At 58.1% G+C, this 25,993-nt stretch overlaps 2 protein-coding genes across 2 annotated transcripts; one reads left to right on the forward strand and one right to left on the reverse strand.

Annotated features, from left to right (window-relative positions):
- Positions 1 to 2,112: 2,112 nt before the first annotated feature.
- On the forward strand, positions 2,113 to 18,811 carry SHARPIN (SHANK associated RH domain interactor). The gene is made up of 14 exons (XM_053249139.1): positions 2,113 to 2,531; positions 3,576 to 3,750; positions 4,605 to 4,724; positions 6,245 to 6,386; positions 6,828 to 6,918; positions 7,039 to 7,315; positions 7,438 to 7,580; positions 8,022 to 8,195; positions 15,827 to 15,987; positions 16,087 to 16,198; positions 16,463 to 16,642; positions 17,366 to 17,464; positions 17,743 to 17,886; positions 18,216 to 18,811. The coding sequence occupies exons 1-14, from the start codon at positions 2,271 to 2,273 to the stop codon at positions 18,294 to 18,296; spliced, it is 2,160 nt and encodes a 719-aa protein (XP_053105114.1). The 5' UTR covers positions 2,113 to 2,270; the 3' UTR covers positions 18,297 to 18,811.
- A 79-nt stretch (positions 18,812 to 18,890) lies between these two features.
- On the reverse strand, positions 18,891 to 25,082 carry LOC128324490 (cytochrome c1, heme protein, mitochondrial). The gene is made up of 7 exons (XM_053249140.1): positions 24,926 to 25,082; positions 22,824 to 23,017; positions 20,427 to 20,553; positions 19,964 to 20,121; positions 19,592 to 19,752; positions 19,370 to 19,470; positions 18,891 to 19,215 (listed from the first exon to the last, which is right to left on the reverse strand). Exons 1-7 carry the CDS (start codon positions 25,034 to 25,036, stop codon positions 19,111 to 19,113), a joined length of 957 nt encoding a protein of 318 aa, XP_053105115.1. The 5' UTR covers positions 25,037 to 25,082; the 3' UTR covers positions 18,891 to 19,110.
- Between the last annotated feature and the right edge of the window lie 911 nt (positions 25,083 to 25,993).

Raw genomic sequence — 25,993 nt, forward strand, 5'->3', positions numbered from 1 at the left:
CGCATTCTGAACCAACTGTAGTTTCCAGACTACATACAAGGGCAGCCCCACATAGAGCGCATTACAGTAATCCAGTCTGGAGGTTACCAGCAGATGTAGACCAATGGTCTGATTCAGTATATGGCAGCATCCTGTGTTCCTATGAGTGTGACTCTGTTGGTCCTTTAGGACCTCTTTGTGGCTTTCGATACTATCGACCATAGTATCCTTCTGGAGCGTCTGAGGGGGTTGGGAGTGAGGCACTGTTCCAGTTATTGTTAGAGGGGGGTACCTAGTTCAGTTCAGGGGACTTAATTCGTTTACTATTTTCATTGTGAGCCCTTTTCTTTTCCTTCTTGCAGTTTTGCTGCTGCTTTCTGTTATCTCACAGGGGGAGTGCTGAAGGGGGTTGTAAATCCTGTTGGGTTAGCCGAGCTAACAGATTTACAAGTGGTTCCACTCCAGCCTCTCGGGCAGGTTCCAGATGGTGTCCCTCGGAGACTGTTCTTCTTCAAAATCTGAACTTTTGTATGGTGTCCCCTAGGACTCTGTATTGTCTTCTCCAGCACCAAAGTTCAAAAGCGTCAATACTTTTTCTATATGGCTTCTTCAAAGTCCCGCTTTCATATCTATAGAATGTCATGGGAAAAAACACTGTCCGAATGATTCTAATCTTTGTAGGTGTAGACACGTCATGACATCTAAATACCCTTTCCAACGCCTTCATTGGACCCCTACCAAGTGCTAGTCTGTGGCGTATTTCTTGACTGCTGGATCCTTGACTGTTGATGGTCGATCCTAAAAGGCAGAAGCTATCCACCACTTCAATGTCTTCATTGTCAATTCTGAGGCTGGTTGCTGTACCTGTTGTCATCTTTACATTTAGTCGTAGTCCCATTTTTTCACTGTGCTCCTTGACTTTTATTACTAGAGCTTTCACTGGACATATTCAAATCTGATTCCCAAATGTCCTTCCCAAGTATAATATGAGAAGAAATCCTCAAGAGAGAAAAATATTCTGCCCCGAGATTGTGGAATGCGCTCCCTGCTGAGATACGATCCTCCCCATCTCTGGCAACTTTCAAAAAACACGTGAAAACCCATCTTTTCACTCAAGCTTTCTCAGCTTCCTAAAATTTGGGGGTTTTAATATCTGGTCTATTTTAAAATTCAAAACCCGATTTCAGGGTTTTTAATCACTTTAATTGTTGTTTTAAATGTTTTTAAATTGTTAATTGTTATATTGTTTTTTAAATTTGTTTTAGCTCTTTACTGTTTTAGTGGTTTGTTTTAGTTGTAAACCGTCCTGAGCCATTTTGGAAGGGCAGTATACAAATAAAATCAAATCACAATAAATAATTAAAAATATTCCCAACATGCCAAGTTGCATGTCCACTAATTTTGATATAATTCAGTTCTTAGATAAGATGACTATCTTTCCCGAGTGGAGTGTAAAATGGAATCACACACACACCCAAATCTTATTGGGAATACACATAAAATACCAAGTGTCGAACTGCGACTCCAGCAGATATCAGTTCTCAGGTGAAGTAAATGCCCTTCCCCAAAGGTGCTCTTAAGCCTGGACTTCCGGGCCGAGGTCCAGGGCCCCAGAGCCCCTCTCCGGGTGTGTGTGTGTGTGTGAAATCACCTGGCGGAGCAGGATGATGCTCAGTTTTCAGGGGTGTGTGGTGTGGCTCCAGAGGCCTCTCGGTCCAGGCTCCAAAACGACCGAGGGGACCTTCCCAAGGGGAGGAAGAGTGTTGCCGATTCCTGCCGGATGGAGGAGTCCTCCCCAGGTCTCCTGTTCGCAGAGGGCGATAGAGCCCCGACCAACAGTAGCGCTCCATGGAAGGCCACTGAGCGGGGTGGAGGAGGAGCAGCAGCCTCCTCCTCCTCCTCCTCCTCCTCCTCGGCAGGCGCCCGCCCGGCTGGCCTTGCAACTGTTCTCGACTCCTCTCATCACGGAGGTTTCGACACAATCCCCTTCGCGCCCCTCCCCCCCCCCCCGACGGTGTCAGAATTAGCGGAGAGGCGACTTGGCGTTTGGGGGGCTTTTCTCTCTCTTGAGGATTTCTTCTGAGCGTGTGCTGAAGAGCGGTGGTGCTGACGCTGGCGGGGAGGGGGAGGAGGTCCACGGGCCCGCCGCACCCAGCACCCCGGTCGCCCAGGGGCCCCTCCTCGCTCGGCCCGGAACCCAAAGCGAAGCCTCGAGTTCCGGGGGGGAAGAAGAGGAATAAACGGACAGAGGACGGGATGGCGGAAGCGGAATTGCCCGGGAGGGGGGGGCTATGGCGTTGCTTCCGGTTCCGGCGGCGGCGATGGCGGCCGCGGTGCCGGGCTCGGGTCCGGCGCCGGCCTCTCCGGGGGGGCGGCGGCAGCAGCGGGAGCGGGTGGTGGCCAGCGCGCGGGCCTGGGTGCCGCGGCCCTCCTCGTCGTCGTCGGGCCGAGAAGGGCAGCGCCTCCTGCGGCTCCAGCTTAGCGCGGCGCCCGGCTCTGAGCGCTGCTTCCGGCTGGGCTTGAGGGGCGGGCCGGACTCCGGACCCGAACCGGTGAGGGCCGGCCCTGACCCCAACCGGCCCTGGCCCTCCTTGCGGCCTCCCCGCCCTGGGGCCGCCAGTCGACCGGGCGCCTGAGAGGGGTGGGGAGCCTCCCCGTCGACATCGGTGGCCTGATCCAGATCGTAGAGAAGGGAGTGCCCAGCCGGTGGTGCTCCAGGTGCTGCGGAACTACATCACCCCCAGCCACAATTTGGCTGGGGATGATGGGAGTTGTAGTTCAGCAGTGCATCTGGAGTCCCACCGCCTGGGCACCCTGGGCTAGTATTTAAGCAGAGGTTGTACCAGCAGCAAGCCTGTCCTCTCAGCACTTCTGAACAATTTTGTCTTTGACCCATGAACAGGCTGCTTGGATCAAGCAGCAGCCCTGGGCCCATCTCAGGCACTGGTTTAGTCCAAGTGTGGTCCTGTTTATGGGGTTCACGGGAGCGGGCAGCAGCTTGGTCTTGCTGCCCCAGCCCAGTGGAGTAGATAGGGCCTGCTGTGCCACTTATACTCACCCCCCCGCCCACCCCCATCAGCTCCCATTTGTCTTTCATTTTCCTCTAAGCAGGCTGTGTTATCTTGAGATACTGTAGGCCGGTAGGACAGAGAGGACAGGAAAGGATGTGTGGGTTCTGTTTGCTTCTGCAAGTGATGTGCTAGGAAGAGGGTCCCTCCTCAAAAGGCAGCAGAAGCTTTGCTGGTGTGACCCTGTTTTCCTTGGGACTTGATTTCTTCAGTTATGGGAATCACAGCACTGGCAAGGGAGGATGTGGGATTTGACCTGGCAAATGGACTTGATTCTTTGATTTTTACAGAGCTTCTGGGGGTTTTGAGGATGCAGTTGGATGAAAGACTCCTTAGTTAGAATAGGTCGACCTGGTTGACTTTGTTCATCCAGGCTTAAAGTTTTAATACTTTTTAATGTTGGGTTTTTAATGACTTTAATATTAATGTTTTTAATGCTTAAATGGTTGTAAACCACCCAAAGATGCAAGTTTGGGGTGGTATAGAAAGATGTTAAATGACTGAATAATGACTTCCTCCTGTCTCCAGAGCCTTGTTGAGTACAGCCTAAAAGATATTTCCTACGAAGTGAAGACTCCCACCTGCCATGAGCTGAAGGTCTTGGCCCGCCCGGATGACCCCACGGTGTTTCACTTTGAGGATGAGCACGAGGCAAAAAAGTGGTGGATGGTTGTTAGTAGCTCCCTCCAGGAGGTGCAGAAAGGTCAGTTGCTGCCCTCGAGGCATTTATAAAGCATGCGGAGGGTCCGCTTTGTGGCCTTGGGACCAAGAGAAGGCTGGCTTTCTGTGACCCTTATAGGTGCAATTCCATTGGTTTGTTCTGTGGGGCAGCTAGAGTAGGCCAGGCCAACAAGAGTCTGTTGCCTTGGTTGATGTGGGCTGGAGAGTGAGAGGCATTAGAGGTGGCGATCGTTCAGACTGCACACCTAGAAAGTGGCCAAACCTCCTCAATCCCCAAGACTGCTTCCACTCTTAAACTTGGGCATGTTTCTAGCAGGTAAGAAGCTGAGTTGGGCCAATGTAGCCCATGGCATGTATCACTTTTCTAGCTGTGCAAGGCAGGTGTGTCAGTGCAGAGACATGCTGGCTAGGAATCAGCAGTGCCCACATCTGGCAGGACAGGTCCATGAACATCATCTGCCATCAAAGCAAGTACACTTGTGTTTGACATGAAAAGCTACCTCCTCTTCCTCATTGGGCATACCCATCATTAAACATCAGCAGTTACAGTCCTGTCAGATTTGTATGTTCTCAAGGGAGTCCTGCCAGATGTGAAGCAGCTGGCTGTTAGCTGAGCTAAGCCTTTCCAAGAAGATTGAGGGTCCAGGATCACTCGTCGCCTGATGTGACATACAGTGGGGAGACGCCTCCTTTACCCCCCACAAACTTCCTCAGGGAAACTACATTCTGCATCTTCGGACTAGTTCTTCTGTTGACATTTTGAGGCCCACCCATTTCTTGTGCCCCATTGCATGAGGGATCTGAAGTGGCTGTGCCTGCCAGCTGTTCGGTCTCATGCCAGAGTCCCCCTCCTTGCAACTCTTGTCTCTCCTCCAGCTCCCGAGGGCCACAACGTGCTCAGAGGACATCCTCCTCCTCGCCATCCTGCGGCTGCTGTGAACTCGCTGCTGGTGTCGGAACTCGAGAGCCCTCTGCTGTCTGAGCTGGCTAGGAAAGGTTGGTGGCTGCCTGGGATGGGGAGGAGGGCCCTCTCGCTGCCAAGCGACTGGCTCCTGGCTCTCCCTGAGTCTCAGACTGGCAGACTGCTGTGGACACGGAAGCTCAGCCAGCTGCTCTAGAAAAGTTGCTCTGTGTGCAGGGCATTAAGTGTCCAGATGCAGCATTCTGGGAAGTTCTGCCAGTGTGTGGGAAATAGAGCCACTGCTGTTGCTTCGTGGCGTGAGTTAGCAAGTCCATCCATTTTGCCCCATTGGCTGCCACCAGGAGAGGCAACATCCGCTTCTCCAAAATGCCCTTCCACCTGCACCAGGGTAGGCAGCTAGTTGTCTTTGCCACATGGGGCATCGGCAGGATGGCTGGGCTTTGTGGGGTGTTGTTGGGAGTGAGCGCTGTGCATGGGGCATCTTGAGTTCAGCCACTGCCGGGACTCTCCTGCCTGCTACTAAGCAAGCAAGGATATTCTGCATCAGCTTCCCTGTGGAATGTGCTGCCACACAACTCGCGTTTCAGACGGTGACAGGGCATTGTACAAGGTGGGGGAGGCTGGTTGTGTTGGCCACATTGCGACTCTTCTTAACTGCTCTATGATTGGGAAGGAGGCAGTTTGTTTGGAGAATTTATTACTTCCTTTTCAGTGCAAAACTCTCACCGTGAGGAAGACCAGTTAAAGTGAAATACAATAAACCCTTAGAATAAACATACATCGGGCTGGTTCAGATGCCACACAGAGCTGTGGCTACAGCTTGGTTCTACGCAACGTTCCTGAGCCTCATGAGCGACATTCCAGATGCTTCCCTGCCTGCATGAGCCGCTGAGAAATTCTACCTTCAGTTTGGATTAGAAACAAACCAAGCTTAGTTGTGATGTTTGAACCATCTGTGCTTGGTTTAGTCTAACCAACTTTCCAAAAATTAGTTGAGGTCCGAACCCAAGATTTGAAGTAGGTTTCGTATCTAGGTTTCTGTTAGGAGAGTTTGCGAGAGGCTAAGTTCTCGCAGTCATGACAGTCCTGGTTAAAGAGGATTGCGAAGCCCTGTGGAGCTGGTTGTCAGTACGCGGACTTCCTGGGATCTGGTTTTGGTTATGTATCCTGGTTAAATGCAGTTTTGACCCGGAAGTCTGGGTTCTGACACCCAGCAGCCAGAACTAACCAAGAGGGGTCACTTGGGCCATCATGACTGACCTTGCTTTGTGTTGAACTGGAATTGGAAGTAGCACATGGGAAGGGGAAGAGGGGCCCCTGCTCCCAAGGCTAGGGGCCGGTGTTCCCTGTGGCTCTGCATGATGTCCGGCCTGGCCTGTCAGGGCGCCCGCTTCCAAGTCTGAGGCCTGCTACAGAGAGCACTTGTTCCGCAGCAGCCACCAGCCCAGTCGCCAAGGGGCTGCCTCCCCACAAAACTGCCGGCCGCAGACCTCGGTGAGCAGGGAGGCTTGGGCTTAACTCGCCCAGAGGGACGGGACGGCGACGCTGGTGCTGGCTGCTCATGCAGGCCTGTGTGGCTCCCCTCTCTCCGTAGAGGACCTGGCGCTCCGTCTTTCTGCAGCGATCGAGCTCGGGGACGAGGAGGAGGCCGTGCGGTGCGCCACCACGCTGGCTCGGCAGCAGGCTGCTCTGCGCATCTTGCTGAAGGAGTCCTGCTACCCCTCGAGCGAGATCAGGTGCGCGTGGAGCGGATTGGGCGGTCCCTTGGGAGGCTGTCAGGGACACCGGGAGGAGCTGCCTCCTACTGAGTCAGACCCTTGGTCCATCTAGCTGATTTTTGTCTACACTGACTGGCAGCGGCTCTCCAAGGTTTCAGGCAGGAGTCTCGCTCAGCCCCACCTGGAGATGCTGCCAGGGAGGGAACCTGGGACCTTCTGCATGCAAGCAGGTGCTCTGCCCCCAAGTTACAGCCCCATCACATGTAGTCACCCCTCCCGATGTAAGCCAGGACAGATGCTGCTTAGCAGAGGGGAGGGTTCATGCTTGCTCCAGCTCTCCTCTTGTTGGGCAGGTCCAGCCTTGTGTTTGGGGTAGGTCCAGTTTGTGGTGTGGCTTCTGCCCCCCCCTCCTCCTCCCCCCCCCAGTGACCAGGGTGCGGCTGCTGTCCTTTCTTTCAGCATGAAGGTGGGCGTGGAAGACGCCATGTGCTCAGCCGGCATCACCATCCGGGTTCACACCCACACCACCATTGCCACGCTCAAGCAGCAGGTAACCAAGGCACAGCTTTGCTGGGATGGGGAGGGGTTGCCGCCCCCCGCCCCGCCTAAGCCTCCAAGGACAGCTGCCTGGAACTGCCCTCAGCTCTCCCTCCTGCGGCCCCCCCCCCAGGTCTTTCAGGATTACGGGTTCCATCCCAGCGTCCAGCGCTGGATCATCGGGCAGTGCCTGGGTGTGGATGACCGGACCGTTGGCTCTTATGGCATCCGGAAGGATGGAGACGTGGCCTTCCTCTACCTGCTCTCCGCCAAGGGGGCGCACCTCTCGGAGCAGCGGTACAAGGAGGACAAGGACTGGGTGCTGCTGCAGCCGCCTCCCTCACCGCTGGCGGACGGCTCCGATGCCCGCCGCAAATACAGCACCTTGCCCAACCCTCTGCCCAAGAAAGGTGGGTGGGCTGGAGACTGGAGGGGTTGGCCACCACTAGCCAAGGGCACCCAGTGGGCTACCGGCCACTCTTCAGCCTCCCTGGGAGGAGCCAACGCTTCCCCTCCGTGTCTCCCTTGCTAGGAGGTCTGAAAGATCCCACCAGGAAGCTGAATATCGGGGAGATCAGCCACTTCCTGGGCTCTGTGCAGCTCAGCACCCTCCTCCCCTCCAGCCTGGCCCGAGCCCCAGCCACCACCTCGGCTGCCCCCCCGTCCCCAGTGCAGGTATGGACCCCCCCCCCCGCCGGCTTCCTTCTGGGCCCAGCAGCAGCAGCTCCGCCTCATGGCTGCCTGCCCCGCCACAGCTTTGCAGGAGGGGCTCTGGGTGCCTCCTGTGGGGGGCCTGTGCCTGGGGGGGGCCTCTCGAATGAACGGGGGGAGAGGGAGGGGCTGCTCTGGGGCAACTGGCGGGGGCTCAGCCCCCCCTCCTTTGACCGAGCTGCCAGCTCTGCACGCGACAGCCGTGGCTCCGGAGCGCAGGAGACTGCCTTGGCCCGAGTCCGCCTGGCTCTGCCCTGACTGGCAGCAAGCGGCTCCCCAGGGTTCCCCCGGCCCTGCCGCCTGGGAGGGGGCCTGGCCTCCTGCACGCCAGCCAGGCAGGCGCCCTCCCAGGCATGGCCCCGTCGGCAGTGTCGGCTGCTTCTCCTCTCCTCCTCCTTCCCGCAGGCTGGCTGGGCATGTCCGACGTGCACGTTCATCAACAAGCCCACCCGGCCCGGCTGCGAGATGTGCAGCACCGGCCGGCCGGCCAGTTACGTGGTTCCCGGGGGCTACAGGCCAGACGACGTGGAGCTGCTGCGGATGCAGCAGGAGAAGGAGGGCATCTTGCAGTATCAGCAGGTGAGTGGGGGGCTCCTGCCTGTGCCTGCCCGGCTCTCTTGGGAAAGCCCCCCGCCGGCTGGAGGGCTGCGTGTGGCTGCCCGAGGCAGGGCCTTCTCTGCCGTGCCCCTTCTCAGCGGAACGCCCTCCCTGCAGTGGCCTGCCCCCGGCCGGTGTTCAGGAGGCTGGCCAAAAGCTCCCCCCAGCCCAGCTCTCTCTGCAAGGCGGCCTTTGCTGTTTGCTGGTCTGCATTTGAGACTGGCCTTTTGCTTGCTGACTGTTTGAACGGTGACCTCTGGAGTCCTGTGTTTTCTTGGGTGTATTGCGATGTGCTGGGCTTGGCTAGGGAGCAGGGCAGAAATGGCAGGAAGGACACTCAGAGTGGCTTGGTCTGGGGCTTCCTTGCTTTGCCTCCCGCTGCAGCGTTGGCAGCCTTTGAGGAGATCTCTTTAGGAGAGCAGGACAGGCCTCGGCTTGCCTTGCCCAGGAGATGCCCAGCTCAGGCCAGAGGGGGCCGCTGTTGGCAGGGAGCGGAGCTCAGTGGCTGTGCCCCCTGAGCAGGCCCGGAGGTGCTGGGCGTTGGCTGGGGGCTGCTGTCTTCACGTGGCCAGGAGCTCCAAGTGGCCGGCTTGGCAGAGGCAGCTGGCGGCCGGCCGGCCAGCCCTGGCACCCGGTGACTCTCTTCTCCTCTGTCTTTTTTCTCTTGTGGCAGGAAAAGGGAAGGAGAGAAGACAGTCCCGCCCTGCCCAGTGCCCACAGCCTCGGCTCCCTGGATGACTTCATCCACCTCTCCACGGAGTTCTTGTAGCTGTCGCTCAGAGCCCCCCCCCAGCACTCCGGCCCCTCTGTGGTGGGGCTTTGCACCCCCTTGGGTGCCAGCGGCCGGGGAGCTGAGCCAGGCAGAGACCGGGGGGGCCGCCCCTCTGCGACCCAGCAGTCCCGAGTGTCTGTTGGTTGCTGGGCCTGAGCAGCTCATGGGCCCGCCAGCTTTGGTGGGCTGGGCTCCAGCCTCAGTGTTCTCTCAGCCAGGGGGCCTGCAGCAGCACAGGGAGGCTCTGGAGGGCTGGCTCCTGGCCCTGGGCACGTGTGCTCTGCCCACCTCCTGCTGCAGCCACGCAGACCGCTGCCTGCCGGGACTGCTCCATCGAGGGGCAGGCTGCCTTCTGTGGGTCACACCGCGCCTTGCGCAACCCGGAGTCCCCTCCCCTCTCTGCCCGCCTGCAGGAAGGAGACTTCTCCCTGGGCGGCGCTGCTGCTCCCCCCTCCTAAAGCACACCTGGCAGCCCAGCTGGGCAGGAGGGTTTGGGGTCCTGGGCAAAGGGAGGGAGCTGCTGCCGAAGGTGCCCAGTGAAGCCGCAGCTCTGCTGCAAGCTCGAGTTGGCGGTTTCTTGCTGGCTGTGAAGACGCCTCGCCGGAAGGAGGCGTCTTGGGCTGCCCAGCTCTTTCCACCCGGTGGCCCTTGGCGTGGCCTGCCGCGATACCTTACCAAGCCCCCGGGTTGGGCTGGGCCTGCCACAGCGCCTGCCCTTCCGGCCCTCTGAAATGCCTCCCGTGCCTTCCCTCCCTCCCCCCCGCCATCCAGCCCCTGCCCCATCCATAGGGTGGCCCATCTCTTCCGGCTCCAGAGTGGCCCATCCTTGGGGAGTTTGGGGCAGTTGCGCTGGCCTCCAGGAGGCAGCTGTCCTTGTGGCCTGCTTGGCTCTGGCAGTGGGGCCGACTGGGGGTGGGGAGTCCCCCTGCTACCTCCCGCATGTTGCCTTTGAGCTGCTGGGCAGGGCAGCTCTTGCTGGATCCCCTTGGCACGAGAAGCCGGTGGTGGAAGCGGCCAGGGTGCTGAGCTTGTGGCCCCCTTCGGCCTCTTCCACTTCTTACGGAAGCGGCGGCAGCAGCAACGGGCAGCCCCTCAGGTGCCTCTTCCTTCGGAGCCCTTTGCAAGAGAGCGGCTTGCCCACCTCCACCCCTCAGTTGTTTCTCCGTTCGCAGGAGAAGTTGCGGTTCTGGGAGGGAGGGGTGCTGGCTCAGCTCTGCACCAGAATTAATTGATTCATGCCCCAGTACGGCGGCGGCGGTTGTGGCAGCAGGGAGCAGTGCATGCTGGGAAGCAAGCTGCCTCCTGTCCCTGCACTGAATAGGTGGTTTTTCTGCAAATGATGTTTCAGGTGCCATTTTGAAACGGGTTGATGTTTGGAAAATGTTTGTATACTTGAAGTTTGGAAGTGAATGGGAGAGCAAGTTCCTCCTTTGATTAAACCATTCCTGGGCCAGAGAGCCCCTCCTCTTGTCACTGTGCAGCCTCCTTCATGGGGCAGGGAGCCAGCTCCGGAAGTCTCTGTGTGCTCGTGTGTGACATCCACTGACTCTGTTAGCTTGGTGAATCCCTTCCCCGCTCAGTGTATCCAAAGTGCGATACATAAAATTAATCAAGAATCCATGAAACAGTGGAAACATCACACACTCAAGGCAATGTCAAAAGCGGCAGCACAAAATGAAACCAAAAGCCCAGTGAATGCTGGATCGCCACAGTCAGCAGAAGGAAGCAGCACTGGGTGCCTGACCGGCTCCTGGGGACGGAGCACCCCCTGCCCCAAGGCCAACCCCCTGCCGGGCTCCCTCTCACAGGGATTCCCAGAGGTTCTTGACTGGGACTCCCCAAGCACGAGCCATGGCAGCTGGGGATTCTGGGAGTGGCAGTCAACACCGACCCTCCACCAGCTGTGCCTCTAGCAGAGGTGGGGCTTGGAGCGTCTCCTCCCCCTGCCAAGCCCTTGAAGTCTATGGCAGGAGGCGGTCTGTGCCGGCACCCAGAGCCGAAGCCGTGTTGGAGGTCTCTGGGGAGGCCTTGTGCTCCCACGCAGGCCCTTCCATCTGGTGAGAAGCTGCTGTTGCTGCTGCAGCCAGCTGCGTGACCCTGTCTGAGAAATTTGGCCCTGAACTCTCAAGCCCTACCTGGGATAGGAGTTGGCCTGCATGTCTGCTGATCGCTCTCGGGCCCAGCAGCTCCGGGGAGAGCAGCCCAGCTCCGTGTGGTGCCTTGGAAGGGGAGAGGAAGCCAGCTGCAGAACCTTCCAACAGGGACGGAGGAGGCCCACTACTACCCCATGCTCTCCTCCAGTGGAGGGAGAGAATCCAGGAGTGCCCCCCTCCCCCTCCGTGCTCAGAGGAGAGATTTGGCAAGCAGCATTGCGCTTGGCCTCCCTACAGTGGGAGGAGCTCCCCCCCCCCCGCAGTCCTGAAGCCTGAAATTACAGCTGCTTGAACAGAAAACCTCCAAACCTGGACACTGAAGGGATGGCCGCTTTCTGAGCCCGAGAGTCTTGCAGGAATCAGAAGATTCAGCTGTGAGAAGCTCCCTGGAGAGGAGACTTCAAGGGAGGAGGGCCAGAGCAGGATTGGGACTCTTCCTTCCCTGGCACTGGAGGGATGGGGCCATCGCACTGCATGGGCAGAAGAGTATCTGCTTGGCAGGCAGGAGGTCTAGCCTGACACCACTGGAGCGGAATCCTTGTTGGTTGATGAATTGTGTATGCTAATTAAAACTGATTAAAGTAGAGGACAGGACTGAAATCAGACACAATTGTAAAAGGTCTGCAAGTGAGCCTTTTGGCCCTTGGTGAAGAGCCACCAGGGCAGTATTTGCTCCTCACCCCACTAAGCTTCCCGGTGCCTGTGCATCTCCTCAAGGAGGTCCCGGGTGCCTCCACTCCCTGCTCTTGCTCTGCCAGAAGGGGAGTGGGTGCTGCTGGATGCATGGTGCACTGCTGCATGTCTGAGGAGCTGCCGCTGTGTGCTCAGTGGTGCATTGAACCGCTGGCTCTCAGGAAACAAGATCGCTGGGCTGGAGAAGCTCAGCAAAGCAGGGGGAGGGGTCTGTGGATGAGACCCCCAGGGAGGGACACAAGGGACAGCCCCTTGGCGGTCATGGAGAATGAGGAGGACATCATTCTGAAGAAAAGGAAGACGCTCATGTGGAGGAGGCCAATTCCTTGGATGATGAACCTGGATACTCCAGTGAGTGGGGGCGATTCCCTTGAGAGGGGCTTAGAGAGATGGGTCTGTGATGCATGTGTGGAACGCACGGTGACTTGCCTGCCTGGTGTGAAGGTTGTGGACACCACACAGCTTCTAGATAACACTGTTATGCAGTGCTAGGGAGGAGTCGGCCGTTGTGGAGCATGTCAGCAGCAGTGACACTGGGAAAGAGAGTTGGGAGGTCCTGGAAACCAAATTTAGGTTGCCAGGTAGCATATTGAAGCCCAGGGCCCCCAGTATTTGATTGTAAACAGTCTTGAGAGGTTTTGTTATTGGCAGTATATAAATGTATCAGATAAAGCTAGCATTTACAGAAATATAATAACTTCCAAGTGCAGCACCAGTGAGACAGGCAGAGCTATAGGGTCTCAATGTGTGGATGAGATGGTGGTGTTGGCAGGAGAGGTCTCAATTTGTTAGGCAGTGGGGAACATTTTGAGTCAAGACAAAGCTGGTACAAAAGGAACAGGCTCCACTTGAACAGAGATGGACCCAGACAGCTGGCACTTAGAATAAGAAAGGTTGCAGAGCAGCTTTTAAATTTTCTCTAGGGGGAAAGCTGACAGGAACTGGACAGCATCCAGTTCAGGAAACAACATCCCTTAAGGTGTGAGGGTGTAACTGTTTCAGATAACCCAGAAGGGGACAGAGAAGAACCAGGAAAAGGGCTGATGGAAGATTGAGATAGCACCAACATCTGGAGTTGGAGAAAGAAATCAGGGAGGCATCGAAGAGAGCCAGAGTTGTAACTTCTGTTACCTTCCCATAGACAAGATAAATTCACTGTCAGGAAATGGAAGAGGCCACATTTCAAGATGTGCTAAATGATTTTGCCTCAGAACAGTTGGTCATGAAACCAACCAGGGAGAAAGTGACCCTGGACTTAATCCTGAGTGATGCTGAGGACCTGGTGCAAGATGTCAGCGTTGTGGAACTCGTAGGGAACAGTTACCAGAGTGTGATCAAATTCAGCAATATATGCAATTGGAGAATCACCAAGCAATTCCAACATCTGACACTTTGGACTTCAGAAGAGAAAACCTCCAAAAAGGATTTGAAGGAAAGGAAGCTGAAAGGGAAGAACAGGAGACTCCAATCATTCCAGAGCACATGACGCTACAACACAAAAAGAAGGAAAGGGACCACTAAGTCCCGGAGGACTTAGCCAATATGGCTCATGAGCAGAGTCAAGGAAGCTATAAAAAGGGAAGACGACTTCCTTCAGAAAACGGAAGTCCTGCCCAAATGAAAAGGACAGGAAGGAACACAGACTCTAGCCAAGGAAATCAAAGGTGACAACTAGGGACACCAAAGTACTTGAGGAATAAATGGCTAAGACCACTGAGAATTTTTTTTTTTAAAACCCTGTTTTAAATACAATAGAAGCAGGAAACTTGCTAGGGAGGTGTTTGGACCGTAAGATGGCTAGGGCACAGAAGGGACCCTTAAAGATAATATGCAGATTGCAGCAAAGCTGAATGAATTCTTTGCATCTGTCTTCAGTGCAGAAAAGGTGGAGCATATATACCCACACCTGAATGGAGTTTCTCAGGGAGGGAGACTGAAGAACTGAGTCAAGTAGAAATGACAATCGCCAGCTGGGAAAGAATATTCTCCAGTTTGATTTTGAATTATTCTCCTCCATTGTAGGTGAAGGATAATTTAAAAAAAAAAATCTATCAATCTTTTTTCTGTACCACCTGATATGTACATCTCTAGGCGGTGTACAAAATTTAAAATATTCAAAAGCCACAAATTAAAATACATGATAATAGAAACAATAGAATAAAAATTAAAAGTTTTTAAAATTATTAAAGATTAATTCTGATTAATTCTGGCTTGAGGTTCTTCCTGAAAACAAACAAGGAATATTATTTTCCAAGTCCCTGTAACAGGGATTCTCAGATGATGTTGACTGCAACTCCCATAATCCCCACCCAAAGGCCTTTGTAGCTGGGGATTATGGGTGCTGTAGTCAACATCTGGGAATCCTGGTTACAGGGAACACAGCTGACAAGAGAAGATATTCTAAGCCATTTTGACTAATAACAAATCACTGGGGCCGGATATCATCATCCACCTGAGTTCTTAAAGAATTTATATGAGATTGATCTTCTAGGAAAAATATATAACTTTCCCTTGAAATCACTCTGTTCCAGATGACTGGTAGTGTAACATCCGTGTAGGCCAGTTTTCAAAATGGGACCCGGGAAAGGGGATTCAGGAAAGTACAGGCCAGTTGTGGGTAAATGGAGGGAAAGCACATTTAAAGATATGTGTATGAAGCATCTGGATTAACAGGCCTTGCTGGAGGAGAATCAACATGGTGTCGGCAAAGGTAGGTCTTGCTTCACCTGCCTTCTCAAGCTGGAGGACAAAGATGATCCACTTGACATCATAGACTTGGACTTTCAAAACGCTTTTGACAAGGTCTCTCATCAAAGAGTAAATTTAGCAGGAAAGGCAATGGTGGATAGGCCCATTAATGGACTGGTCACTGGGCAGGAAACAGGGTAGGACAAAGGAGGGAAGCAAGAGGTGGCATCCTGCAGGGCTCTGTAGTGGGAGGACCAGTGTTTTAAAAATTCTTCATACATGACCTAGGAATCGGTAAGTGGAGAGGCGGACAAAAAAATCAATGACACTAAAAACTATTTAGGGTAGTGAAATCCAAAACAGATTGTGGGGCGTTCCAAGAGAATCTCTTCAAACTGGTTGGGTGGGCAACAAGATGGCAGCCATGGTTCACGGCAAGTGCAACCCCCCCCCCCACTTCACATATACTCTGGTGGGGTCTGAGCTGCTGGTGAGTGACCAGGTGAGAGCCTAGGATGGGGCGCTTGTTGAAAAGGTCAGCTCAGGGTATGGCAAATTCCATGCTAGGTGTGACTAAGCAGGGGCTTGGAAATAAAACTGATTATTATGTTATGAGGGGTTTTAGGGACAAGTTATATCTATCTATGTAGAGAGAGAGAGAGAGTACAAATGTATGGTGTGGTCGCATTTGGAAGACTCTGCCTGCCCGGGGGTGGGAGAGGCATCCAAGCAAGTGCCAGCACCTTCCCTGCTTCCCATTGCTCAGCCAGGTCGTGATCTGGCTGACCTGGGGGTCACTAGCACAATGTATGCTTTTGTAGGCTTGTTCTAGGGCTCAGTCTCTTATTGGAGAGCTGGGGAGGGTCTGTGGCTGGATTGTCCTGGTTGGAGCTGGAGCCAGCCTATTCTCCCAGGCAGCCCATCTGAGGGTGGACCTGCTCTGCATGCCAACACTGGCTGAAGCTGGCTCGTTGCGTATGCAGGGACAGGGCCTTCTCAGTGACTGCCCCCAGGCAGTGGAGCTCACTCACAATGGAGAGCCACGTGGCTCCCTCTCTCCCAGTCCGTCAGAGGAGGGTGAAGGCTGCTCTTTCTTTCCAGGCTCTTGCCCTGACTCACCTTTGGAGTGGTTGCAGCTCTCTCTTTTGCTCTGAGGATATTTTCACTGAGATTTCACAATTGCTTGTTTTTGACTCCTTGTTCGCTGCCCTGGGGTCTTGGGATGAAGGGCAGTGTGTCTAACTCAGTTCCCTGGCATACATAAATGCTTGCTGAGGAAGCCGCCTGCCTTCTCTCCTCCCACCCAGGCGCTGGAGCAGGAGCGGCGGCAGAATTTCCAGCAGCTGCGCCGGCTGGACGAAGAGGCCCTGGTGCCCAACCAGGAGAACATGGAGTGCCGCATTTGCTACTTGGCCGTGGGCCCGGGCGAGGGGGTCTTGCTCCGGGAGTGTCTGCACAGCTTCTGCAGGTAATCTGCACCCACTGCTTTTTGGGGGGGGGGGCGGCGGTGGCAGAAGGACTTTGTCCCTCCAGGGGTGGCCTGACCCGCCTGGCCTTTCTCTCCCAGGGACTGCCTGCGCCAGGTGATCAACTGCAGTGAGGAGCCTCAGGTGGCCTGTCCCTTCCGGGACGACTCCTATGCCTGCAGCAGCCAACTCCAAGATCGGGAGGTCCGGGCGGTGAGTCTGGCTGTCCCTCCCCATGAGCTCCATGTGGCCACGAGGGCTGAGAACGGAGTCCTTGGCAAACTGCTGCTGCTGCAGCAGTGAGGACCGTGAAGCAGCGCCTTTTCTCGCGGGCCGACACAGAGCAGGTCAGCTCCAGAGTGTCCACAGGAATCTTCATCACGCAGCAGGGCCGTGCTGAGGAGGCCAGTGGCCCAGGCCAGCCCCTGCCCTGGGCTCCCAGCTTGGGGCTCTGAGTCTGCTCCTCCCTCTCTGCAGCTGGTGTCGCAGGAAGAGTACGAGCGCTTCCTCGAGCGGCGGCTGGCAGTGGCCGAGAGCCGGGCCCAGAACAGCTACCACTGCCAGACGGCCGACTGCCTGGGCTGGTGCATCTACGAGGATGACGTCAATGAGTTCCGCTGTCCGATCTGTCGGGCGCTCAACTGCCTCGTCTGCAAGGTAAGCCGGCACGGCGGGCCCTCGGGAAGCCTCTCCCCCAGGAGAGCACCCTCCTCCTCCTCCTCCTCTGAGTGCTGGGAAGAGCCTTCCCCCCCTGCGGTGGGTCCTGGCTTGGGAGGCCTGAGCCGAGCAGCATGCGTTGCTTGCGGGCGGGCGCTGCAGGCATCTTTGCTGACAGAGGGCCAGCGGCCGGCCTCCTCCGCTCGGAAGTGGCCTCTGCCCATTTTGCCTTCCCACGTTCAGCAGCTGCTTCTGCTAGCCGGCTCCTCTCAAGCCGAGGCGGATCTCTGCCCCCTTGGAGGACGTGCCAGGGCCCTGCCCTTTCTCCTCTTACCTTGTGCCCAGCCCCATCGGGCAGCTGTGGATGCCAGGCATGTGGCCCCAGCATTTGCAGCCTACAGGCAGGCGGGCGGTGGGGGGGGGCATGGGGTTGCGCTTGGCAGTGAGGGTGCCGGGGCGGGTGGCAGAGCAGATCCTCCCACCTGAGGCTGCAGGGGGCAAGGTCAGTTTTGCCCAAGATCAGCCAGGGAGTAAAGCTTCAGGGAGGAGGGGGGGGTGTCTCCTGGCTCCCTGCAGTCTGAGGGGAGGCCTTCACTCCACAGAGCATAGAGCAGGCCAGAGGAGGGGCCTGGGGGCCTGCCTGCACGTCCAGGAGACGGGCCCCAGCAGCAGGAGGGGGGCAACCCAGAGGGACTGAGCGCCCTCCCCCTTCCCCCCCCCCAGGCCATCCACGAAGGGATGAACTGCAAGCAGTACCAGGACAAACTGCAGTTGGAGGCTCACAACGATGCTGCCGCCCGGGAAACCAGCAACATGCTCAAGGTGAGGGGCAGGGAGGTGGTGGTGGCGGCAGCAGCGCCCTGCCCTTGGGGCTGGCAACACCCCCCCCCGGGCTTTGTGTTGGCTCCTCCTCTCCCCCCCCCCACCAGCTGCTAGTATGCATTGCAGGCCTGGTGCAGAGGGTCATTCAGTGCCCTTTCAGTGGGTCGACAGATATGTGGGGGGGGGAGGGGGGGGGCTCCAGGAGAGAGGTGCCTGCTCTGGGTGCGAAGAGCGCCTCGTGAGGGGAGTGACAGTCTCTCTTCTCCCCCCACCCCCAGACCCTGGTGCAGCTGGGGGAGGCCATGCACTGCCCCGTGTGCCGCATCGTGGTGCAGAAGAAGGGTGGCTGTGACTGGCTGCGGTGCCCCGTGTGCCAGACGGAGATCTGCTGGGTGACGAAAGGGCCACGCTGGGGGCCTGGGGTGAGTGTGGGGAGGCCACAGCCCCCTCTGCCTCCTCCCCAGGCAGCCGAGGGCTCTCAGATGGAGCTGGAGAGCTCCCTCCCTCCCTCCCTCCCTCCCTCCAACAGAGCCAGACCCTTGCTCTGTGCTGTCAACACTGACCGGCAGCAGCTTTCAGATGGGGGCCTTTCCCAGCCCTCTCTGGAGCTGCGGCCAGGGACGGAACTGGGGGCCGCCTGCCTACAGAGCAGCCGGGGCTTGGCCAGGGAGTTGCAGCCCCTCTTGAGGCCTCTGCGCCTCCGGCCAGGGGCTCTCCCTCCTCAGCCTGTGCTTGTCCCCCTTCCCTGCAGGGCCCTGGCGACACCACTGGAGGCTGCCGGTGCAACGTGGAGGGGGAGAGGTGCCACCCCAATTGCCTGAACTGCCACTGAGAAGAGCCTGGACTGGAGGCGCAGGGAGGAGATGCTGCAGCAGCTGCCGCCACAGGGCAGCCAGGGGTCCAGAGGTTACGGCCAGGCCCCAGCCCGCTCTCCTCCCACTCGCCAGGACTTTGGGGGCAGGGAGGCCCCTCTGCATGGCTGCCTCCTCCCCCCCCCTCCCCTCGTCGTGGCTGAAACTGCCCACCCCGTGGAGGCTGGTGGCCCTGCTCCGTGCAACTCGCCGACACGCTCCGCTTCCACTTCAGCTGGGTGGGGGACAGCCACAGGCCCAAGGGAAGAGGTCACGCTGCCCTCCACTCCCCCTGTGCCTTTGAGCCCCACTGCCCCCCAGCATCTCCCCCCTCCCTCTGCTCCTGGGAGGGCCCTGCTGCTTTAATGGGCAGCCCGGGTCTGCCCGTAGGCTTCTCAGGGGCAAGATCGGCACCAAGGAAGGAACCCAAAATGTATGTGGCTGAGCGGAAGGGGGCGGGGGAAATGCCCTCCAATAAACCGTTTCAGCCCTGGGATGGCGCCAGAGAGTCTTTCCGGGGCTCTGAGGCCGGCGGGGGAGGAGGGTGGATGTCAACAGAGACGGCAGCCACCTGCTTCGGGTTGAAGAAACGCGTTTAATGGGTGCCTGCCACCCCCAGCTCCCAGGGTCCTTTCCCCAAGGCTTAGTGGGTGGCTGAGCGGATGGAGAGACGTTAAATAACAGCCAATGCACGGGTGGGGAGCCCCCGGCCCCCTGCACATACGTTCCTGGGGCAGAGGAGACAGCGGCTGCGCCACGCGGGCATCAGAGAGAGGTCCAGCCTGCCCGCCTGCGTCACTTGGGGGGCCGGTAGACAATCTTCCGGCTCTTCAGGACAGACCACTTGTGCCGTTTCAAGTAGTAGGTGAGGGGCAGCAGCAGGCCCCCGATCAGCAGCATCTGGAGGAAGAGGAAGGAGGGGGTCAGATGTTGGGGGGGGGGAAGCGAGGGGGCAGCAGCAGCAGCAGCCAGCCATCCCCAAGGGGCCGTGAAGGTGGCCAAGCTGGGGGCCTCCCACTTCAGGCATTGCTCCCCACCCCCCCGGGACACAGACCTTGAGGCCCATCCGCTTGCGGTGGTCGTGTTCTGGCTCCGCGGCCCAGCGTAAGAAGGTGCAGACGTCCTTGGCAATCTGCGACATGGTGGCAGGGGTGCCTGTGGAGAGGGCAGGGCCCCAAGGGCATTGGTGTGGGGGCTCAACACCATGTGGAGACCCCACCTCCACCCCTGAAAGCCCTAGGGAACGGGAGGAAACCCCCCCCACCCGCTCACTTACCATCCTCAAACTCCAAGATCTCGTTGTAGATCGGGGGGGCCATGCCGATCGCCTGACCTGGGAAGAAGGGGTTGTAGTAGAGCCCCTCTCGCATCTCCACGCCTGTGGGCGGCTCACAGTAGCCAGTCAGGAGGGAAAACACGTAGTCCTCACCGCCGTGCCTGAAGGACAAGGGTGTGTGGGTGTGTGTGTGTCAGGGCCCCAGCACAGAACTGGCCACTGGGTCCAGATTCTTTCCCTGGGGGTCCGCTGGCAGAAGCCCACTCCCCCGTCCCAGCACACACTGCACGGCCACCACGCGAGAGACCCAGCTCCTGCCATTTGCCTGTCTCCTCCTCCTCCTCCTCCTCCCCCCCCCGGCAAAAGGGTTACCTGGCATTGACGATGTAGCTGAGGTCAGGGGGCAGTGCCCCATTGTTTGCTGCCCTTGCGGCCTCGGGATTCGAGTAGGGCTTGGGGAAGTAATCGGAGATCTTGCCAGGCCGCATAAACATCTCTCCGTTCTCGTCAGGTCCATCCTGCACCTCGATCTATTGTGGGACAAGCCAACCTTGAATGCAAGACTCCCGAGCCCCTCAGGACAGCACTCGGCCTGCCCCACTTGCCCCCAAAGTTCCTCAATGGCCAGCTCCCCCCCCACTCAAAAATCACCAAGTCCCTCAACTCGCCCACCCCCACCAGTGCCAGTTTCTGCCTCAGCCAAAGGTCTCAGGGAAGCATCCAATGTAGGAGCTAACCACGCACGGGGAGGCCCAGCTCTGCATCACCCACAGCAGCAGCAGCAGGCTGAGCTTGCCAGGGGTCCCTCCTCATTCCTGCTGCAGCGACTGCCTACCTCCTCAGCCAAGGCCTTGGCTTCAGCTTCGGTGTGGGAGACGCCAATGAGATTGCGGAAGGCCAGATACTCCATGCTGTGGCAAGCCGAGCACACCTGCTTGTACACCTCGTAGCCGCGCCGGACACTGAGGACAAAGAGAGAATTGCAAAGTCCTCCCTCCCTCGGCAAGGGCCAGGGCACCAGGTGGGCACTTCTCAGCAGGCTGCTGCTGGTGTACCCAACACGAAAGAGATGCCCTCTAGTATCTCACCAAGTGGCCAAGACTAGTGATGTGCCCGGACCGGTCCGGAGGCCATTCTACTGGCCTCCGGACCGGTCCGGACATGGGGGGTTTGGAGGGATTGGGGCGGGGGGCTCCTTTAAGGGTGGGGGAGGGCTTACTTATCCCTCCCGCCGCTCCCCCCCCCCAGCGTGCATATTTTCTTTAGTAATTGGGGCGGCAGGATACCTCCCTGCCACCCCTTCCCCCGCTTGACTGCAAAAGGCTGCAAAAAGCCTTTTGTGCGTGCGCACGTCGTGTGCGCTTCACGTTTCCACGATGTGTGCCTATGTGTGGCCACGCGCACGTCGCAGAGACATCAAGCGCACGCGTGACGTTGACCCGCACAAAAGGCTTTTTGCAGCCTTTTGCAGTCAAGCGAGGGAAGGGGCGGCAGGGAGGTATCCTGCTGCCCCAGTTACTAAAGAGAATACACACCCTCCCCTGCCCTTAAAGGACCCCCCAAAGCTGTGGTGGACCGCAGCTCCACGGTTCTGTGCACACCCCTAGCCAAGACAAGGAAGGAGGAAGGCCAGAGGACCAGACAGGGAGCAGCCATGGGAGAGAAAGGTCAGCCCGCAGGGGAGACCGCTCAAGCACTCTCAGAGAGAGACTACCAGGGTGCATGGACAACGGCAACAACAATAATCATCAGCTTTATTAGTTAGCCACCCCCCAACAAATTGTTCTCTGGGTGGCTTACAGCACAACATTAAAACAGGGTCTGGGGGCCACGGCTGCTTATCTGAAGAAGATGCAAGAGGCAGCTCTAGCCCACCATGTCAGCTGGACTGAGTAGAAGAGGAGGGAGCTTGTCTCCACCACGCCCAACAGAAGACGTCTGGGTGGGAAGCAGCAGCCGAACATAGCCAAGGGCGCAGGAGCCCTCCGTGCCGCCTGCACGGCACACACCACTTTCCAGCCAAGGCTCCGGCAGTCGGGCGCAGGGCTGTCCTTCAGGTGGGGCGACTGGGGCAATTGCCCTGAGCTGGCACAGGCCCTGCTGTGGGGACACTGCAGTGCAGCCTGCCCTCCTCTCCCCCCTAGTCCCTGCCACTTATCTTTCCCTGCAGCCCAGCTGGAGCCGAACTTTGGTGTGTCTGTGTGCAGCTTGAAAGGCTATCAGGCCAGCTGGAGAGTTCCCTCTCTCCCCATCTCTCAGCTGTTGGGCGGGGCTTCCAGAGAGACCTCCATGAAGCCTGAAGCTGAGGGAGGGAGGGAGGAAGCAGGCAGGCAGGAATAGTGTCCAGCACCAGAGCTCTCTGCAGGCCCTCTGCTCAGCCCAGCCTTAGTAATGGAGATATGATGTGATTTCCTTTTTGGGGTTATCCCACCCCCCCCCCTTGAAAATTGGCTTGCCACAGGGCTTTGGTATTGAACAGAGATTTAAGGCAGGGTGGGAGGAATATGCATCTTTAAATTGAAATGGATTGGACAAGTTATTGGTTTTTAATTTTTTTTAATTTAAAAAACCTTATCCAAAGAGTTCTACAAGTGGCTTGTTTCATGGCAGAAAATTACAAAAGTGTCTGGAACTGAAGCTGCCCCCCCCCCCCCGACCATCATTCCATACCCATATGGAAGAATCTGCCTTCATAAAAAAGGGTAAAACACCCCCCTTTCTGCCCCAGCCTTTAGATCATCTGTCCTAGAATGACTTGGCATAGGGCTTTGGCACTGAGCAGAGATGTAGAACAGGGTGGGAGGAATACGTATCTTTAATTTAAAGTGGACTGGACAAATGGTTCCAAAAAGTCCTATAAGTGGCTTGTTTCATGGCAGAAAACTACAAAAACTTCTGGAACAAATTATCTACCTATCTATCCACACAAGTACGTATGTATGTATGAATGCACTGTGCTTAAGTTGATTTGCAACCCAGAAGGTCTGAGAACTGTGAAGCATGTGTTGTACTTGTAATTTTTATTTCTTTAGAAATGCATCATATATCCAAGCTGATTGGACATGTCCAAAAACCTCCCTCACACTATTTACACTGTCTGTCATCAATCAGCATGACAGGTTGATTCGCCCCCAGCCTTGCACCCCCCGCCCCGGGATGGCCCTGGTTGGGTGCCCCAGTTCCCCGAAGGAGAACAACCCCCAGCAGGGCTTCCCCCTCCTCCTGCACGCACCTGCTGTGATCCAGGGAGGACAGGATGCCATTGTGGCTCCAGGGGAAGTTGGGCGGATGCAGCTCCAGCTCACCGGCACTCACGGCTGTGTGAAGAGCCAGGCCCAGGCCCGCCCCGCCTGCCGTCAACACCCCCAGCGTCGTCAGGGCCACCTTCTTGCCCCGGGAAAGGCCAGCCAGAGAGGCCATGTTGGCCTGGAAGGAAAGTACAGGCAAGTGAATGCAGCGGCTCCCCTCCTGCAGCCATGGGGGCGGGGGGGGGGGTGTTTCCATAGCAGGGGCCTGCCAGAAGCCCTTGGCCCAGAACAGCTGAAGTGACCCACACCCCACCTCCAAGTCAAGGTCATGTTTTGGGAGAAGAGAGGCTGTGCGATGGGCAGCCGAAGCCCTTGGAGAAGGCCACCTGGCCCACCACAGCAGGGGCAACCCCAAGCTTGGCCCCCACCTAATCTGTAGGATTAGCAGGTGGTCGGCCCTGTTGCCCAGAGACAACCCTCTCCAGGCATCTGCACTGCTTGCAGCCTTATGGCGATGCCCCCAAGTCACAGCGAGGCCTGAAGCAAAGGAGCACACCGGTGGGAAGCGAGAGCAGCCGGCAAGCGGGGAGAGACACCCCCCTCCCACCCCGGGTGTGCCTGTGGCGGTTTGTAGCCAGAATCCACAAGTTCAACTCTGTGACAAACCCAGACAGAGCAAGACGTTTCCTGGGTGTCTCGGTCTGGAGCAACTCTAGCGTGCAACACCAAACACCACCCCAGGACCACACAGTTTCACCCCCTGTGGGTCCCGTCCCCCAAATCACAGCATGGCCCCAGCTTCCGGCATCAGTTCAGTGACCTGGGGACGCTTCCCCGGCTCAGGCTCCAAACCACCCCTCCTGCCATCCTCCCTAGAAAGCGCTTGCCTAGGATCCACGGGGGATCGGTCCCCTCGCTTGGGTGCCCGGCTGCCTCACACGTGCTCTCTGCAGCCACATCCCGAGCACAAGGCCTTTGCTCTCGAGCCTCCCCTTTCCAAGTGGAGGCCACCCCTCTCCACTCCTCCCAGAGCAGTCCCCGGATGCCTCGGCCTCTCACTCATCCCTGCTCAGGGAGCCCAGAAGCTCTCAGATCCGGCAGGGCCATTTCAACCCCAGGGCAGCAGCCCTCCAGTGGCCGTCACTGGGGTCTCTCATTTCAGGCTGCCAGCCGGTGGTTGGGGAGAAGGAACGAGCTAAAACCTTCCCGGGCACATAAACACGGGTTGTCCTAGCCCTATCCTGGATGCCCCAGGCTGGCTTCAGGCTGGCAGGAACCAGCTGCGACGGCCAACTCTAGGCGGGGCTCCCTGAGCGATGCCCCTGGAAGGCGGCACCTTGCCAGAGCACCACCCCGGCCGCCACATCGCTAGGGAGGCACGCAGGGCCGCTTCTTCTCTCGGGACAACTCTCCGAAACCCTCCCCACCCTGGCAGGCAGCAGCCACCTGAGGCAGGGCGATGCTGTGGCCCCAGCACTGGGCCCCGGCAGCAGAGATGCTGCTGCTGCTGCTGCTGCTGCTGGAAGCGCCCCTCCCTGCTCGGCTACCAAGCCTGCAGTGGCGGCGGGCAGCGCCCTTCCTCCTCCTCCTCCTCCTCCAGGACCCGGGCGGCCAGCAGCTGCTCTGGGCTCCTCCCGGGCCGAGGAGCAGGAGAGGCGCCAGGCCAAGCAGCCGAGGCACCCGCTGGAGGCCTGCAGGGATTGCCGCGGAGACTGGCGGGCGGGCTGCTGCGCCAGGAAGAGCCTCCTTGTCCCGGGAGGGCAGCCGCCCGCCTCCCAAGAGGCCCTTCTTTGCCCGCCCCCCACACGGGAGCGACGACGGAGGAAGCCGAAGGGCAGCGGAGGCCGGGGCTACAAAGGCTCTGCTGAGGCCCCACGGCGGCCTGCGGGACTCATGGCCACAGGAGCCCCCGCCACAGAGCCCGCCGCCCGAGCAGGAGGGTCTTCCCGAAGCGAGCGCGGCTGGGGGGCCTCCGAGGGGAGGGGACCGGAGCCGGGCGCCCCGTGACCCCGGGGGCGCGGTGACCTTGGGCCGGGGGCAGGCCGAGGGGCGGCGGCGGCGGCGCGGGGTCGGGGGCGCCTCTTACCCGTGGGCCAGGCCCCCGAGGCCGGGGCGGGAGCAGGAGAGCGCCCCGGGAGCGCGCCAGGCTCCGCGCCGCCGCCGCGCCCGACACCACCGCTGCTGCCGCCGCCGCCATCTTGGAGGGGAGCGGAAAGGAGTCTAGCGGCCACGCGGCCCACAAGGCACCGCGGCGGCGGAAAGGGCGGGGCGCCAGGCCACAGAGCCCAGCGGGAGCGACCGGATCACTTTGGGTAGAGGCGCTCTAGGGCGAGCAGACTCGGAGGGCCTGTGGGATCCGGGAGGGACTGCGGAGCGTCAGTCACTCTAGCCTCCTCTCTGCGCTAGAACGAGGCGGAAGCTGCTGGAGGGGAGGGGCCTACCGCAGAGCCGGAGCTCCTAGAGCGGCCAATTCCTGAGGAAAGAGAGCTGGACTGGTGGCAGCAGCAAGCACGGCTGGTCCCCCTAGCTAAGCAGGGTCCACCCTGGTTGCATATGAATTGGGAGACTTGATGTTGTGTGAGCACCGTAGGAGATTTCCCCAAAGGGGATGATGGAGCCGCTCTGGGAAGAGCATCTAGGCTCCAAGTTCCTTCCCTGGAGGCATCTCCAAGATAGGACAAGATTTATTTATTTTTATAGGACAAGATTTTTTTATTGAACCAACAAACTACCAAAGCCCTACCAAAATAGGGCTGAGAGAGATTCCTGCCTGCAACCTTGGAGAAGCCGCTGCCAGTCTGTGAAGACAATACTGAGCTCGATGGACCAGGAGTCTGACTCAGTAGATGGCAGCTTCCTATGCTCCTAAGGCTGTGAGTGGCCACTGGAGCAGGAGCAGGAGCTGCCACCATGCCTGCCTCCCTTCTTCCAGGAAGTGCCCTTCGCCAAGAAGCTGCCCCCACCCCAGCTCCTCCTGCCCAGGTGCCAGGCAGAGGGGGGGGGCGCTGCTCTCTCGCCTGGCAGCCACACTGACTGCAGGCCATTCGCCCACTGGAAGATGACTGGGGGTGGGGGGCGGCCTTCCAGGAAGAAGGCAGCAGTGAAGGGATCAGCTTGGGCTGCCCCCCACCCCCGGCTGCTCCCAATGCTGCCT

Source organism: Hemicordylus capensis, chromosome 4 (genome assembly GCF_027244095.1).
Source record: "Hemicordylus capensis ecotype Gifberg chromosome 4, rHemCap1.1.pri, whole genome shotgun sequence".
Classification (NCBI taxonomy): Eukaryota; Metazoa; Chordata; class Lepidosauria; order Squamata; family Cordylidae; genus Hemicordylus; species Hemicordylus capensis.